Below are 14,634 nucleotides of genomic sequence, written 5' to 3'. Positions count from 1 at the left end.
AAAGATCAAGTCGATGCTGATGCATAGCACAGGCCCAAGCTCTTACCCAGCAGTGTGCAGTGGTTGGAGTGTCACAAACAGATATTACAGTGCACACTCTGCCTTGAACAGATGAAGAGTTATTTCATTCAGAAGTAACTGGAAGCAGGAAGCAAGCAGACCTCAAACCCTAACAGCAGACAGAGGAGTAAATATAGTGTGTCTAACCTAAGGAGACTCTAAGTTTCTGTTTGGGTACACAATTTCTTTTGTTGTATTCTCTTTAGCTGCATTGAAGTTGTGCCTCATTTCTGGTCAGAATAGTATTCTAAAGTGTAAGCTTACACGAATATTTACAATGTACATTAAATCCACAAAATAAATAAATAAATAAATAAATAAAATCTACATAAACCTATCACATCTGGCTTCTGGACTTGCACTGGCATATAATGTCCCAGTAGAGTAGGCACACAGCTTCATGTACTAAGATTTCTGGCCAAGGAAATGAGTCAACCTGGGAGGTAAACAACATCAAAGAGAGTAATATTCAGAATGCAGCGGTCCCTTCTGATCCAATGCTTTCTAATCAGCCACTTTCCAATAATTCATTAAGACTTGAACAATGAGGTTGAAATGTTGGGTTCTCCTAGGGCTTCAGCCAACCATAATGAAATTATAACAGGATATATTTACAAGGTTGAATATCTTGAACTCAGTTATAATGATGTTTATTAGTAATTCTTCAATAGCTGCTAAGAAAGCATATTTGTATTAGTTAATCCTTGCCTGTGGAGACCTTTATATTTGTTTTGCAGAAGAACATTAAGAAGCAAGGATTTGCTTTTTCTCTTCTCTGTAAATCCCCATTTCTATCAGAAAATACAGATCAAGAAAATCAGATCAAGAAATAAACCAAATCTGTATACTATTACTTTTCTTCTATTACAATTAGTGGTCACCCTAGAAAACAAAACTGGAATGTATAGAGATATAGACCTAGCCTAATATAATCTGGCAACTTTTACATTTGAAAAAAAAAAAGTAAAAAAAATAGCAACGATTGTTTGTATTGCAAGCCCCTTGACTAGCAACACATATATACAGATAAGTACAGATAATTCAAAAGCACCCCCCCCCCCAATTTTTTATGTCCTGTCAGAGGTAGACATGTAAAACTCTGAAATACATGTCTATTTTGAAAAGCAAAAGAATAGTCTCAAAATAATTACAGACATGATGTTTGAGTTTATGCAGGTGAGTTTTGTTTGTTTGTTTGTTTTTCCCTAAGAGAGTGCAATAATGAGGTTAAGATATCCCTCAGGGAATTCAAATGTCAAACATGAATCCCTGGCTATTTTGAATACTAAGTTGTGAATATGTACTTCACCATCTCCAAGAGGAAAGATGTATTATAATAGTAATTGTTCATTAAAATATAAAAATACAATTAAAAAAGTAATAATAATGAGACATATAGGTAGGATTGGTCAAAGTATTCAAGGCATTAATTTACTGAAGCTGTATTTTTCCTATTCATATCTTTTCTATAACAAATTACAATTTCTATTCAATTACCAGCTACTTGGAATCACTTAACTATTAAGGCAGATATTTCAGCTGAATCCACAGACTCCAAACTATGTTTGGAAAGCTACTGGACTGAAGGCAGTACTACTCTTAGAATGAGATATGGAGACTAGATATTGATAAATATGAAGAGGAAGTTCACTTTTTGCAATTCTGCAACACTCTATGCAAGTATTCTGTTTTAGCTATCGTGGCTGCTAATAAATGTAGATTCTAGAATATTTACATGAATTAAATACATGAACAGCTGCAATACATCAAAAGAAATATATGAACTAGTTAAATCATCTGAATGAAAGCTGATGACATGTGCTCAACTGCATACAAGCCAAACTCAGCACTGACAAACATAGGCAAACTCTGTTGGAGTGAAAGGAAATGGAATAGAGTTTGCCAAAGATGAATTAGGCCCTGGTCTTTTTGAAAGATGAATAGGCTCCAGGTTGATTGCTGTGCAAATGGTAATGTTTAACTGTACTTTACAATTCCTATGCTAATTTTAGAAATGTTTCTATTTCTTTCTGAATTAAAACAGATTCAGAACTATCAAAGTAGATTAATAACCCATAGATTCTCACTTATTCCAAACTGCTATCTTAAAGGTGTTCCTTGTGAACATATGCTAGACTTATACTCAGGCTAAGGTCATCTTACTCTATCACATACAGGAGGAGATGTCTTATAAACGATAATTGAAATCAAAATATTTTGAGTATGAGATATAAATGCATCAAGCATGGTGAGCTACTTAGACACTGATATCCAAGATCTCTTCAAGAAACAAAATCAGGAGTAAAACGCACGTAAACCATACATTTCACTGGGCCAAAATCTTCTGGGCAGAAAGTTTTGGCCTTACTTAAGGGAAAGGGAAAGGAAAAGGGAGAGGGAGAGGGAGAGAACACTTTCCACATCCTGAAACAGATAGTTTTATGCTTCTCTGGTTCTTAATACTGCTTTCACTGTTATAAAATTCTGGTACTCAGAGACAGTGAGAGTAACTGCAAAGAAAAGGAACTGGGTCAGCATAAACATGTTACACTCAACATTCAAGAAGTCTCCTATCTATTAGAGCAAGATTCCTTGCTCTACTCCTTACTCTAACAAGCAAAGAATTGCTGCTCTAGACAGAAGTAAAGAAGGAGAAGCAAGGCTTTTCTGAAGGGGCTAATCAGTTCCGAATGGGTAGACTTCAGGATAAATATGCAGTTTGGATCTGTTCTAAGGATTCTGAAAGCCCTGACTAAAGCTTAGATAAGAGATCATCTCTAGTTCTGTGCAGCTGAATCACATATGTACACATGGAGTGATGCCACCACACAGGTAATGTTGAATTACCCAGTTCATGAGTAGTACATCTGGGTATTGAATTTGTTGCACCTGCACAGGTCATTTCCACACAAATGATTTATTTTGTAGTAATCCCTTTTCCAGAAGATCATCAATTGCCCTAGCATTTGGAAAAATATCTCATTACCAAATAAAGGGGGAAAACCTTTGTATATTAACTTCACAGGCAAACTTGGGATTTGGTCACATAATAAGGGGAAGCACAAATTGTAAGATATGTCTTGCTAAATAGGTACTGACTAATTGGTCCATCCAAACTTTAGGCCTGTGGTATAAAATGACTGTTATTAGCCTGCTTCAGATTGTATTCCAAACCAGAACATTTCAAAGGACAACAGAAGAAATTGATATGTTTTCGTAATGAGCTTTTGTCCATGGGGTAAAAGATGAGTTCTGAAAATATTTTTCCTAAATTTCCTTAGCTGAATATCCCAGTTTTCCTATGTCAGGACTAGGGAAGTGATTGTCCCCCTGTACTCAACTCTGGTGAGGCCACAGCTCGAGTACTGTGTTCAGTTTGTTTGAACAAGTCCAGAGAAGGGCAACAAAGCTGATGAGGGGTCTGGAGAACAAGTCTTATGAGGAGCAGCTGAGGGAGCTGGGGTTGTTCAGCCTGGAGAAGAGGAGGAGTGACCTTATCACTCTCTATAGGTATCATAAAGGAGGCTATAGTGAGGTGGGAATTGGTCTATTCTCCCACGTGACAGGATGAGGGGGAATGGGCTAAAGTTGCATGAGGGGAGGTTTAGATTGGATATTAGGAAGAACTTGTTTACTGAAAGGGTTGCTTGTATTCCAAGGGACTGGCTCCATCACACACGGACAAAGCTGTTGCTATTGATCCTTCACCAAGGTAGAAGTCAATAACTAGCTTTAATAGTGTTGGATGAAGACAAAATTAAAATATAATTCTTAAAGGTATGTTTCTGAGATCTTTTACAAGCATAGCATACAAGAATAAAGTTTATTTCCTTGTACAGTTATAACATTATGAAGATGTTCATGGAAATATATGTGTATGTAAGCATTACTGTATATGATTTAAAAACAAACAAACAGAAATATTATCAGGTATTAAAATTTCAAAAACAAATGAGAAGCATCTCATGTTAGGCAAGCTATACCAATAAAAGATGAGGAAGAAGTAATCATCACAGTTAAAGTAGTAAAATCACAGCTATCTCCTCAGCTATTTTAATTCAATGGGATTCAAGAGTTTTATTAATCTAGGGCATATATCCGGTACTGTCCTATATACTGATAAGGATACATTTCCTAACACTTCATTTCAAATGTTTCTTCTACTGAAACACATATAGTTTAACATCATAAACAGTAAGGGTTAAGGAAAAAAGAGTTTAATGTTTTCTAGCGGGGTTTTGCTTTTATTTCTTTCCTTTATATTGCAGATTCAAGCCAAAAAGGGAACATAATTTAAACAAAGTCTTGATTAAATTTGTGCCATATTCCTCTTAAAGTTGCATAAGATCTGCAAGGAACATTACAATAATTGTTTTAATGATGCAAAACTAAATGTTTATTTTCAACCCAAAGATACCTATAGTAAGAGAACATACTAAAATGTAATCTAACCAACTTATTTCAATTGACAAAGACCTAATAGACTTAAATATAAATAAATAAATATTTAGATATTCTTTGTTCCACTGGTGTTAAACAAACACATTTTTAGGCACCATTTCTGCAAAAACATTAGTGGCACATCAATAATTTTTTGCTCAGTAAACATAATAAAACATAGAATAATATAAACATGGCCACTAACCAATGAAATGCTTAGATCCTTCATGTGTTAAATTCTGTTTATACCCTACAGATAAAAAATTGCACCCTCAGTATATCATCAATATTCAATCAATTCTCTCACTGGAGCAAATGTTTTCCATTTGACCGACATTTAATAATGCCCAAAACACAAATGACAATAGCCTGTAGGTCTTCCACTGAAGTAGTAACCTCTAAGTCACAAGTAACAAAATGAAGTATTCATCCTTAAATTGAATAGAAATGCCTCACCATGAATTGATGCTAGCAGAAGAAAGACTCTTTCAAGCAAAATGTTTTCCATTATATATCTTCTTCTTATCATTTTCAAATTTCATTTTTGACATATTTTCCCCACTAGAGTTAAGTTTCACTTGTGATCTCATGGAACAGAGTGTATGCAGCTGCTGAAGTTCCAACAATAAAAAAACAACTGCCCCAGAGAATATGTTTCTTTTTCTGATTTAAAAATAAAATAAAATAAACCTTGTTCTATGTAACTGCGTATTTATGCATAATATACCACTGAAATATTTGATTCTTGAGAAAACAGGTGTAGCACAATTAATATAAGGATATTCCTACTTTCCCCAAAACCTACTTTCTGGCCACTTGGAAAGAGCAATTAATGACTTCATGATCCCAAGGCTGGCAGTGGCACTATGCAGTGGAAATCAAATCAGCCTCCCTTTTCTTTCTGCAGCCTTCCAATGGTTAGTGTCCTACACAGAAAGTGTATATGTGAGGGTGTGTGCCTATACATTGGACATATGTATATTTACACTGCTCATCTTCTTAAATCTTTCTCCACGTATACATATATATTTTAAAAGCTTAAAATAATCTCTAGACATGAAGCAGTGCATTTTCAAGGCCCATACTTATTTGCTAAACAATAAATATCCTACAAAGCCTTACATTTCCATACTACCACTCTTTCCCTATCAGATTAACACCTGAAATAACAAACTAGAAAACACTGAAACCTGATGTTATTTTATTTTATTTTATGATAATCAGAACTTCATGTCTACAAGAAAGAAAGAAAAAAAAAAAGAAAAAGAAAAACGAAGGAAAAAAAAGAAATATCTCAACTCTTCAGTTTGCTCACAGGCACAGTGCCAAGCTAGACTAATTCAAAATGCATGCCATAGTTCCTGGATTGCAGACAGTTATGCACTTGGATCTACTTTGAAGTGAAATCTCTGTTTTATTTGTTGTTCACTTTGCTGCATATTGGAGGAGTCCTGGTGTACTTCAGGTATAAACCTGGCATAATTCAGTAAGAATTCTGATATTCATTTTTCTGGGGCTAGAACGGTACATATTATTAATTGTGTATATTGTCATGCTAAATACAAAATGGATTTTTTTAATACTAAAATGGACTAAAATGGAAACCAGAAAATGTCTCCATATTGAATAAAGAAGTCACTGTTTTTTGTTGTTGTTGTTGTTTTTTGTTATTGTTGTTTTTACCAATGGCAGATGAACAAAAAGAGTTTTTCCATATGCAATCATATTTTGCCCCTCATTAGTGTACTATTATCTGAAATACTATCATCTGAAATACTTTCTGCCCAGTGTACTGCAGTTCCACAAGGTTTCATCCTTCAGGTGACAGAGCAGCATGCAATGTCACATAGATTCTGAAGGTATAGAGCAGCCTTGGTTTGCACTGTGCATAATGGAAGTAAGAGCAGAGCCCCTTGGAAAGCCAGTAGAATCACTTCATTTGAAGGACTATTCTGATGGCCTTCATTGTATTTTAAATCCCAGTGTACATAGCAATTACAAATTGACAATAAGTAGTTTTGTTCTTGTTTACTCATTAGCTATCAGAATTCATTCATGGGCTCAAAACTCTCCACCATGATAAAGAAGATGCTGGATGCTTATCCTAGATTTCAGATATCTTCTGTTCAGCAGCCTAGTTCTATTGCCTGGTAATCATGTTTGCCAAACACACAGAATCACTATTAGAAGTCATGTTGTACAATACACCTAACAACTTAAGTATTTGAGGCAAGAAATGCAGCAGGAGAGTTACAGGTTATAAAGTTGTCATATCCATGAAGGAGGTGGACAAGATGGATACCAGCTTTTAAATGGAACTGAAGGTTGAGGTGGTCTGCAGGTGGTCTGCATATATAAGTATATATGCATATAAGCATATATAGGTGGTCTGCAGCATTTGGTGCTTAATTTAAACAAGAAACTAAGAAAGCTGGCATGCAAACTAGATGCACCAAAATCACTGACATCTTAAAGACTGGAGAACTAATACAAATGTAATACTTACTGGAAGGAAACGATGGTGATAAGTAACAGCTAACCTGAATGAAAGTCAGTAAAGTCAATGATCATTCCATTAAAAATAGCAAAAATGCTGGGAAGGTCATATATTACAAATATGCGCTTATCAAAATTGTAACTTGGGGGTGTGGAACTGTACATTGATTACACAAAACAGTAAGTAATGAGTCAAAAAGTGGACAATATCAACTTGCTAGTAGAATTTATCATAGAAAATTTGAGTATGACTTTGAGATAAAAATACTATCAATGTAATTAATGAACAGTAATTCTCATCCAAATAAAATACTATGTAACAAAAATCTACCCTGCCTACTTGCATTCTTTTGAGTAGGATTGACACCTAATCTTGGTAGCAACTGAGATGGTGGTTATTTCCACTGAACTTATTGGGACCGTTACAATTTCTGCATCATGTTGTGAAGAGATACATCCCCTCTGACCTTGTCTCAGTAACAATTAGCCTGGGCAACATATTGTATTATGGCATCTACACCACTTTCAATGCCCAAGTTAGTGGGTATATACAGGTGTTCTGAGAGGAAGATGATGGATCCAGTGATTCATTCAGCTTGTTAATTCTATGAGAACAACTTTTCTCCTAAGTACTGTATTTTATATATGCAGAGTTATAATTTACACACCTATCATGCCTATCCCAATAAAAATAAAGAAAAGTGAGCACCATAAGCATTTGGAATATTGATTATATTAAACCTACCCACCAACTTCACAGTGAAAATAATTTGAAACTTCAAATGTAGAATCAGGAATAATTTCTATAAGCAAGCAAAAAATATTTTGATTTTTAATGTAATTATTAATCTTTTAATAAAATTTCACCTAGTATTCTGCTAATTTCTGAGGTAATGTCTGTTTTGGTAAACATGATTTTAGAGGATGGCATTTTTATTAACTCTCATTTTCTTTATCCCTTCTAAATGTCCAGAAATTCCTACCAACATATTGATAAAGTATATTGATACTTCAAAAAATCTAATATGAAATAGTTAGACAAGACATAGATATTGCAAAGAATTCTGTATTACACTGTACCATACATTTCAATTTTCTTGGGACGAGGTTTACATTCCTTAGTGGTATTCTTTTTTATTCCAGACCTGTAATTACATTCACTGAAGTACTTTAGTATTAGGCACAGCGGATCTTGCAGAATTAGGGATTTCCAGCTGGAACTATCACTGGACTTTCACAAGATTTTTGTTTAAGTGAGTAAAAAGAACAAAAGTTTTCTTATGCCTTATGTACAGTTGCATGGTTTTGATTCAACAGTAAAATAAAATAAACCCAAACTTATCTTTCAAATCTAACTCATTTTGAATAACACTTAAATTAGCACCATGTCATGGGACAGTGTATAGTTTTTTCTGCTGATGTGTAAGATATTTGGCATAAAACTGAACTCCTAAGTTTAACCTTAGACTTTAAATAGTTTGGGGGCCAAATTCTCTTCTCTGATATGTTATTCTAAATCTGAAGTAGGTATGCTCAGGAGGCTAATTTGAACACACTGGTAAATCGAGAGCAATATTTATCTTCATTCCATCGTGCTTGAAATATAACTTATCAAAATGTTTTAAAATGTCTTGCTGGTCTCCCAGTACAAAGACAAATTTCAGCCCCCCTACTTGTAAGCTTAGATAGCTCATTTCTCCACTGTCTTGGGGAATATGCATGGAAAGAACAGTTAATGCAAACTTTTTTATTTCACAAGACTTCTTTCAATCTAAGTGCATGGAAGCTATTTTGGTCCTGTGGAAAGTGTTTGGATAAAGGTAACAAAGAAAATCTCAGGAGAATGACGAACTATTCTAGTTCCCCCAACGTGATATTCAAAAATAACCTGATGTTGAATCCTGTCTTTGTGAAAATACATATTTGGGTTCTTCATGAAAAGACAACCATGGTTACACATCAGAAACTGTGGGAGAGTTATGAAAAAGACTGCCCGTGAGGAGCTTTCATAACTACACTTGAAAACTTCACGAGGCACTTAATTAAAAATAATAATAATAATAATAAAACTTAAACACAGATTTCATAGAAATTAGGCAAAGTATATTGTGACAGAAAATTTAATACCACTAGATATAATAAGTCAAAGAAAAAAATTGTATTTTCAGTGACATTCTACTAGAAATTCTAGCAGAAGATGAAGACTGCTTTTTGATCAGTTGGAATATAAATTTCTTCTGAATATAATCTTCAGAGTAAGTGCTCACACTCACCAATCAAGTCACCAAGAAAAATAAATAAATAAATAAATAATGGACAGATCTGTCTGAGAAGGCTTTTGAACATGCGTGGATAAAAGAGAGAAGTAAAGTCAGCTGAAGTGATGGGCAAATGAGTGTCTTTACAGCAGATGTGGGTGCCTTTCTTAATCCTGTAAGACACATGATACAACTCTTCATCTGGGTGAGAAATACACAACACAGGTTATATCCCTGACACCTAAGGGGAAAAAGACCTAAAGAGTCATTTCCAGGAAGGAGCACAACAGCCCAGTGCAGGTCTGAGTGTCCATCCCATTTCAGTGGCTGCCCACGTGGTCATGTACCATTGTCTCCCAATGAACCCAGAAGACGTACAGCACAGCTGTTATTTCACAGAATCACAGAATTGAAAGAGTTGGAAGGGACCTCGAAAGATCATCAGGTCCAACCCCCCCTGCCAAAGCAGGTTCCCTAGAGCAGGCTGCCCAGGTAGGCGTCCAGACAGGCCTTGAATATCTCCAGAGAAGGAGACTCCACAACCTCCCTGGGCAGCCTGTTCCAGTGCTCTGTCACCCTCACCATGATGTTCTTTCGCATGTTGGTGCGGAACTTCCTGTGCTCTATCTTGTGGCCATTGCCCCTTGTCCTGTCCCCGCAAACCACTGAAAAGAGGTTGGCCAAATCCCTCTGTCTCCCACACCTCAGGTATTTCGCTGACACAGCTCAACACCAGGGCCTGTCCGTGAATTGGCTGCAAGCCACTTTCAGACTGGGCATCACAGACCAACCAGTTTTGTCTTACACTCTCTTTTCTGTATCTACAAATGAGCAGTGCCTCATTTAGTACACACAATGATGCTTTGACTTTCCATTATGGCCTGAGGAGTACATTCCCCACAGGGGTAAGGATGAAGACCCATCCCCTCTCAACTCCTCATCCCTCATCCTGTGCTCCAGCCACTTGCCTCCTAGAATTCACCTGCTGGCACACCAGGCTAGCTCTCCTCACTATGCAAAAATTTAACTAAGCCCCAAAACAAATACAAAACATGTGGGGAGATGCAGGGCTGTGACCTGAATTAGCTCATCCTGCTGAAAGATTAAAGCTGGAACCAGTTCTCAGAGACCAGGAGGGAAAGTGTATTTCAATCCTCCTGCTATTCAGCTCATTGATACTAAGGAGTTGTTGTTTGGTTGGTTGTTTTTTTTCCTTGGAAAATAAAAAAAAGAAAAAAGGAAAATGCACAAAAATGGGGTTTCCTTGGATTCTTTCTTCTATATAAGGTACTGCTCTGGATGCTTTGCGTTTCAAATGCAAGAAGCAATTAAGCAAAAGAAGCAATTCTCTTCTAAGTCAGACACTTGGGTTTGATTTTCTGCAATAAGAGCAGCCAATCCAAATATATAACTGATTCTAAATGCTTGACTCAGTATGTAGCTGAATGCAACACGTTTCCTGACTGACGGGAAGATTAGCTGTTCTTTTCAGGTGATGCTCGGGTACTACCAGCTGGAGTACAAAGCTGCTGTTAATGTGCCGGTGACAGGAGTTATAAGAAAAGGGTTGATGACTTGCATATAAAGCCTAACAGTTTTCTGGCCCCCAAACAAACATATATCATCACAACAGATACTAGTTTGTATCCTTACTGTTTTTTATTAAAAAAAAAAAAGGAATTAATATCAAAACTTGACTATTTTTAAGCTGTAGATCTGCCCTGTCTGGGCTGGAGAAAACTAACTTTGTGGCTGCCCACAGGACACTGCACCTGTGCCAATGACAACTGGAGAAATCCTCCCTTTAAGGACATTCAGAAATTTCACCTCTGTAGTGTACAATATATTTATTAAAACTAAAGTTTAACAGAAAATAAAGCCTTATTACATATAATACTGATCAAGAAAATGCATCTTCAAAACTGCATAAATATTTGGGAGCTTGATGTAACTACTAAATTAGGAATAAACATCTCAAAAGAGAGATGACTGTTGTCCACAACAGGCTTTTTTCTCTAAGCCACATTATACTAGCAATAATTGCTCTCAAGTTTGTACTTTTCTTTCTTTCGTTCTCTTGCAAAGAAGACCCGTATAAGGCATTTTTTATTCTGCCTTGAAAAGGCCATTTGGATTTTTTTTTTCATTGAAAAGTGTACATTGAGGGTTTGCCCACAGAATATAAAGAATTAAGCAAAAGTAAGCAATCACCCATGGCCAGCCACACTGAAAACCAGCAGCACCTTTTTCACTAAGGATACAACTCCGTGGCAATCTGGTTTGGGTTGGTTTGCCTGTAACCACCTGTTCTGAAAAGGCAAGAAAATCTAGAAGTTCACAGGAACACTACTACCCCTTTCCGCAGAACAACCAATAACTCGGGGTAGATCACACTCAGCAGAAGCTTCTAAGGCCAGAAATTAATTATTTTTTAATTACTTTGTCTCTTTTTCTTTTTTTGGTCCAGTTTCCTCAGACTGTACAATGATTACAGTGTGCAAGTGTCTGTGCCACTCAGTTACTCACCTACTAACTTCTGAACATGTCACCCCACCATTTCAAGACTTTCTGAAATTAGATGTTTAATTTTCTTCAAAATAAAGCACTGATGAGAGATGAGCAACCTACCAGCGTGACTTCTGGGTGCCTGCATCTCAACTTCACCTATTACTAGCTATCATAAACAGGGACACCCTCCAGAGAGGCAAATCCCTAAGAAACCAAACTTTCCTTGTTTCCCTCCTCTTGGTTTCTCTCCACTAGGATCTCTGATCTCTGGCAGGCACCAAGTTAAAAAAAAATAAAAAAAGTCAGTGGGCTACAGCCCAAGAGAAAGTCATTGTTTAATCTCCCTCTTGCTGAGCTGCACCACCCTAACACCCGCGAATCCCTCAGGCAGTGCCAGTCTAGCAGGAAATGTTTTGGATGGCTTTGCATGAAAACTAGTCGTGGCAGAAATGACCTGCTGCCAGGCCTCCTGGCCAAGCAGTCTGTGCCCACCACCACGTAGCTGTGCTTGGATCTGAACCATCCCCACTTGTCACGACCAGACCTGTCCGGGGCCGGTGGCAGGGACGGCTCCCGGCTTTGCAGGAGCATCCTCCGGGAAGGTGCAGCAAGCCCCGTGCCCAGCACACACCTCATCCTACGCGCCCATCCAAGCGAGCCTAGCAAACGGCATCACGCGATGAACCGGTCGAGTTGAAGAGGAAGTTTACAGGAGTACGTCGGGACATCTGCCTCCCCGATCAGTCATTTTTCCCCTTTGTTCGCATCAGAGCAGCGGTGCTAAATCTGGAACGGGGCTGCCGCGGAGCCACGCTCAGAGGAGGCTGGAGGTCAGCTCTGGCTGCAACTGGCTCCCAGCTGAAGGCGGGGAAGCCCGAGCGACCCTCTCCTCCCTCGGGACCCCCAGCCTCAACCTCCCTTGTGGCACAGGGGCTCCCCCCGCGGGCGCGGAGCCGGGCAGCCCTCTGCAGTGCTCGACCCCACCAAAGGCAGAAACCTCCTCGGGGGCCGGGGCTGGCAACGCGGCGACTCTTCCTTACCTCGTACCGCAGGGGGCTGCCGGGGGGCGGCGGCGGCGGCGGTGATGGGTCGGGGGTCGGGCGGCGGGGCGCCGCCACTGTACCGCCGGGAGATGACCCGGTCCCGCCGTGGGGGCCGGGGGGGCAGCGGGCGGCCGTCGTCGCCCAGGGCTTGCAGGAGCAGGTCGAGGAGCGCCCCCCGCTCGGCTCCGGCGGCGGGCACGTCCCTGCCCTCGGCGCCCGGCGGCGGCGGGGCCGAGGCCAGCAGTAGGAGCACGATGGCGGGCAGCGCCTGGCGTTTCTTCGCCCCTCGCATCTCTGCGGCGCTGGGAGGAGGCAGAGAGCGAAGGCGGTCAGCTCCGAGCCCGGCCCGCAGCCCCCCCGCCCGCCCCCCATGCCGCGGCCGCCCAGATTCCCGCACGCCTGCCCCGCGGGATGGCGGCGGGATGCGGGGCCCCGACGGGACCCCCAGGGCCGGCCCCGGCAGCCCGCGGGCAGCCCCCGCCGCGCTCCGCCGGCTCCCCGGTGATGGAGGAGGATTAGGGGAAGGGCATTAGCCCCCCCGCACGGAGCGCGCTGCGGGGCTTTGAGATGGATTTGCCCGGCCCGGCTCCGCACGGCGGCTCCCGGGAGGGAACGGACGGAAGGACAGCCGCACGGAGCTGAGTTTGTGGCGAGTCGCATCGGAAACCGCCGCGAAGCAGGGCGTAAAGGGCAAACCCAGTTGCAAGAGGCTGAGGCTCCGTAATGCCCCTAAGTAAGCTAGCCTAATTATAGCCCACGGTTAGGATTAAGGGGGAGGCAGGAGAATTCGGTTCTCCGCGAGCTGCTTTATACTTGGCCTCGCTCGCAAATCCCCTTTGGGCGAAAGAGTTAATCGGAGCCGCTGGGAAGACGGCTCTCCCCGACGGCCCGGGGCCCTCTGTCCGTCCATCCATCCGTCCGTCCGTCCGTCCGCAGCCCGGCAGAGCCGCGCGAAGAGCCGGCGCTCGAGGGGCAGGGGCGCGGGGACCCCCGGCTCCAGAAGGGCCGGGACGCCCCCTCCGAAGAGGCGGCAGCTTACCTTCCTTCAAGCACGGGCAAACCCCGGCGAGTGGCCGCGGGCCGGGGCCAGACGTCCTCTGCCGTTGCCCGAGAGCCCGTGTCCCCGCCGAGGCTCCGCCGGGCGCGGAGCGGGGCGGTCGGTGCTGAGCCCGGGGAGGGGGGATGCGCCCTCCAGGGCCATGCGCTTCTCTTATATAGTCCGCACCGGCGTACTCATTCGAGTACTATCGACTTTAGGTGGGTGGCAGTCGATGGAGACACCTCTGGTAATCACTCTTGGGCTCAGAGAAGGTCTTTTCTGACAAACTTCCTCCTCCCCGTTTGTCCCCCGGTGGATGGCAACTGAAAGCTGCGTTTGAAGAGGCTCTGATCTATTTGAGAAATTAGATTTCCCCGAAGACCGGGAAACGCTTACTAATAAAGCTGCCGGCTCAAAAGATTAAAATGTGCTTTAACTTAGGGGGATTCCCTTAGGAATACAGCAGGAGAACTATTTTTTTCCCCCCTCTTACTGAACAAAGAAGCCATGAGCGTGTACAGATTTGTTTCTGTTTGGACGGTGAGGGAAGTGGTAGACTCTCTTTGGTGGGTGAATTTGTAAGAGACACCTTGTGAAAGTCTGTTTCTCTCCCATTATTTTTTCTTACTTTTTGACAACTAGACTTAATGAAAAGATAGCAAAAGAAGACACTGACCTGATGAATCTCACAGGATAAAACAACTTGGATCCTAGAGCCTTAAAAAAAGTGAGCATATAATTGAAGGAGATCTCTGCTTTCAGAGAGCACTGCGTACAGGTGGTCTGGGAG

General features: G+C 40.9%; 1 protein-coding gene across 1 annotated transcript in view; it reads right to left on the bottom strand.

The window, feature by feature from the left end:
- ALKAL1 (ALK and LTK ligand 1) overlaps positions 1 to 14,254 on the bottom strand; it is a 37,360-nt gene extending 23,106 nt beyond the window's left edge. Inside the window, exons 1-2 of the mRNA XM_068672958.1 lie at positions 13,845 to 14,254; positions 12,803 to 13,107 (exon numbers count right to left, since the gene is read on the bottom strand). Of these exons, the coding sequence (XP_068529059.1) occupies positions 12,803 to 13,097 (295 nt within the window). The 5' untranslated portion in view covers positions 13,098 to 13,107; positions 13,845 to 14,254. The remainder of the gene's footprint in view (positions 1 to 12,802; positions 13,108 to 13,844) is intronic.
- Positions 14,255 to 14,634: the final 380 nt, after the last annotated feature.

The sequence above is a fragment of the Anas acuta genome, chromosome 2 (assembly GCF_963932015.1).
Source record: "Anas acuta chromosome 2, bAnaAcu1.1, whole genome shotgun sequence".
NCBI classification, from domain to species: domain Eukaryota; kingdom Metazoa; phylum Chordata; class Aves; order Anseriformes; family Anatidae; genus Anas; species Anas acuta.
The sequence above is the reverse complement of the archived record's forward strand: the minus strand, read 5'-3'. Positions and strand labels throughout refer to the sequence as shown.